Genomic DNA, 1220 nt, shown 5'->3' with positions numbered 1-1220 from the left:
CGGGGCGGGACGGGGCGCCGGGGCCGGGAGGGGACCAAGGAGGGGGGCTGGGGAGCCAGGGTGGGAGGCGAGGACATGGGAGAGGGGGGCAGGCCTGAGCGGCCAGGACAGGACAGGAGGCGAGGGTGGACATTTAGGGGCCTCGGGCTGGCCAGTAGCTGCCACCTCCTTCCAGAGAAGGCAGGGCCCCCCGTGAACGTGACGGTGAAGGAGGTGTGGGGCACCAATGCGCTGGTGGAGTGGCAGCCCCCCAAAGACGACGGCAACAGTGAGGTCACCGGGTACTGGGAGAGGGGGGGGGGGGGGGGGGGGGGGGGGAGAGAGAGAGAGAGAGAGAGAAAGAGAGGGAAACATCCATGTGAGACACACATCAATCTGTTGCCTCCCACATGCACCCCGACCAGGGCCGGGGATTAAACCTACAACCCAGGTCTGTGCCCTTGACTGGGAATCAAACCCACGACCCTTTGGTGGGAGGGCCGGTCCCTAACCACTGAGCAACACCATCCAGGGCATCTTTCTTTAAATGGAGGTAACATTCGCATAACGACATTAAGCACTGATTTCGAAGTGGCTTTTAGTACATTCCCAGTGGTGTGCAACCGCCACCTCTATCTAGTCCCGGGACACGTTTTGTTAAAAAAATTAGTTTTACTGATTTCAGAGAGGAAGGGAGAGAGAGAAAGAGAGGGAGAGAGAGAGAGAAACATCCATGAGGAGAGAGAATCCTTGATCAGCTGCCTCCTGCACGCCCCACCCTGGGGATCGAGCCTGCCACCCGGGCATGTGCCCTGAGCAGGAATCGAACTGTGACCTCCTGGTTCATGGGTCGATGCCCAGCCACGGAGCCACGCCGGCCGGGCTGGTCCCGAGACATTTTGCACCTGAAAGGAAACCCCGTATCCACTAAGCAGTCACCCCCTCCCCTCCCCTCCCCAATCCCCTGGCGATCCCCACCCTTGCCTCTTGGTTGCCTGGGAACAGAATCGCCCAATACGCGGCCTTTGGTGCCTGGCTGCTCTCACTCAGCCTCCTGTTCCCCAGGTTTCGGGGTTTCGTCCCTTTTCCTGGCGGCTGCCATGTTGAGCTTCTCCATCCAGGATGCGCGTTTGGGTTGTTCTCTCTGCCGGCCGCTGCGAAGGGCAGGCTTGCTGGCTTTGCCCACATGTGGGGGTGCCTTCCTCACCCCCCTCCCCCCGCCCTTCCCAGGTCTCTGTCCC

At 61.2% G+C, this 1220-nt stretch overlaps 1 protein-coding gene across 1 annotated transcript in view; it reads left to right on the top strand.

Annotated features, from left to right (window-relative positions):
- Positions 1–1220, top strand: part of MYBPC2 (myosin binding protein C, fast type) — a 24072-nt gene that overhangs the window by 20496 nt on the left and 2356 nt on the right. Inside the window, exons 22-23 of the mRNA XM_006763874.2 lie at positions 176–268; positions 1045–1107. Coding sequence (XP_006763937.1) covers positions 176–268; positions 1045–1107 — 156 coding nt within the window. The remainder of the gene's footprint in view (positions 1–175; positions 269–1044; positions 1108–1220) is intronic.

Source organism: Myotis davidii, unplaced genomic scaffold (genome assembly GCF_000327345.1).
Source record: "Myotis davidii unplaced genomic scaffold, ASM32734v1 scaffold358, whole genome shotgun sequence".
NCBI lineage: Eukaryota > Metazoa > Chordata > Mammalia > Chiroptera > Vespertilionidae > Myotis > Myotis davidii.
The sequence above is the reverse complement of the archived record's forward strand: the minus strand, read 5'-3'. Positions and strand labels throughout refer to the sequence as shown.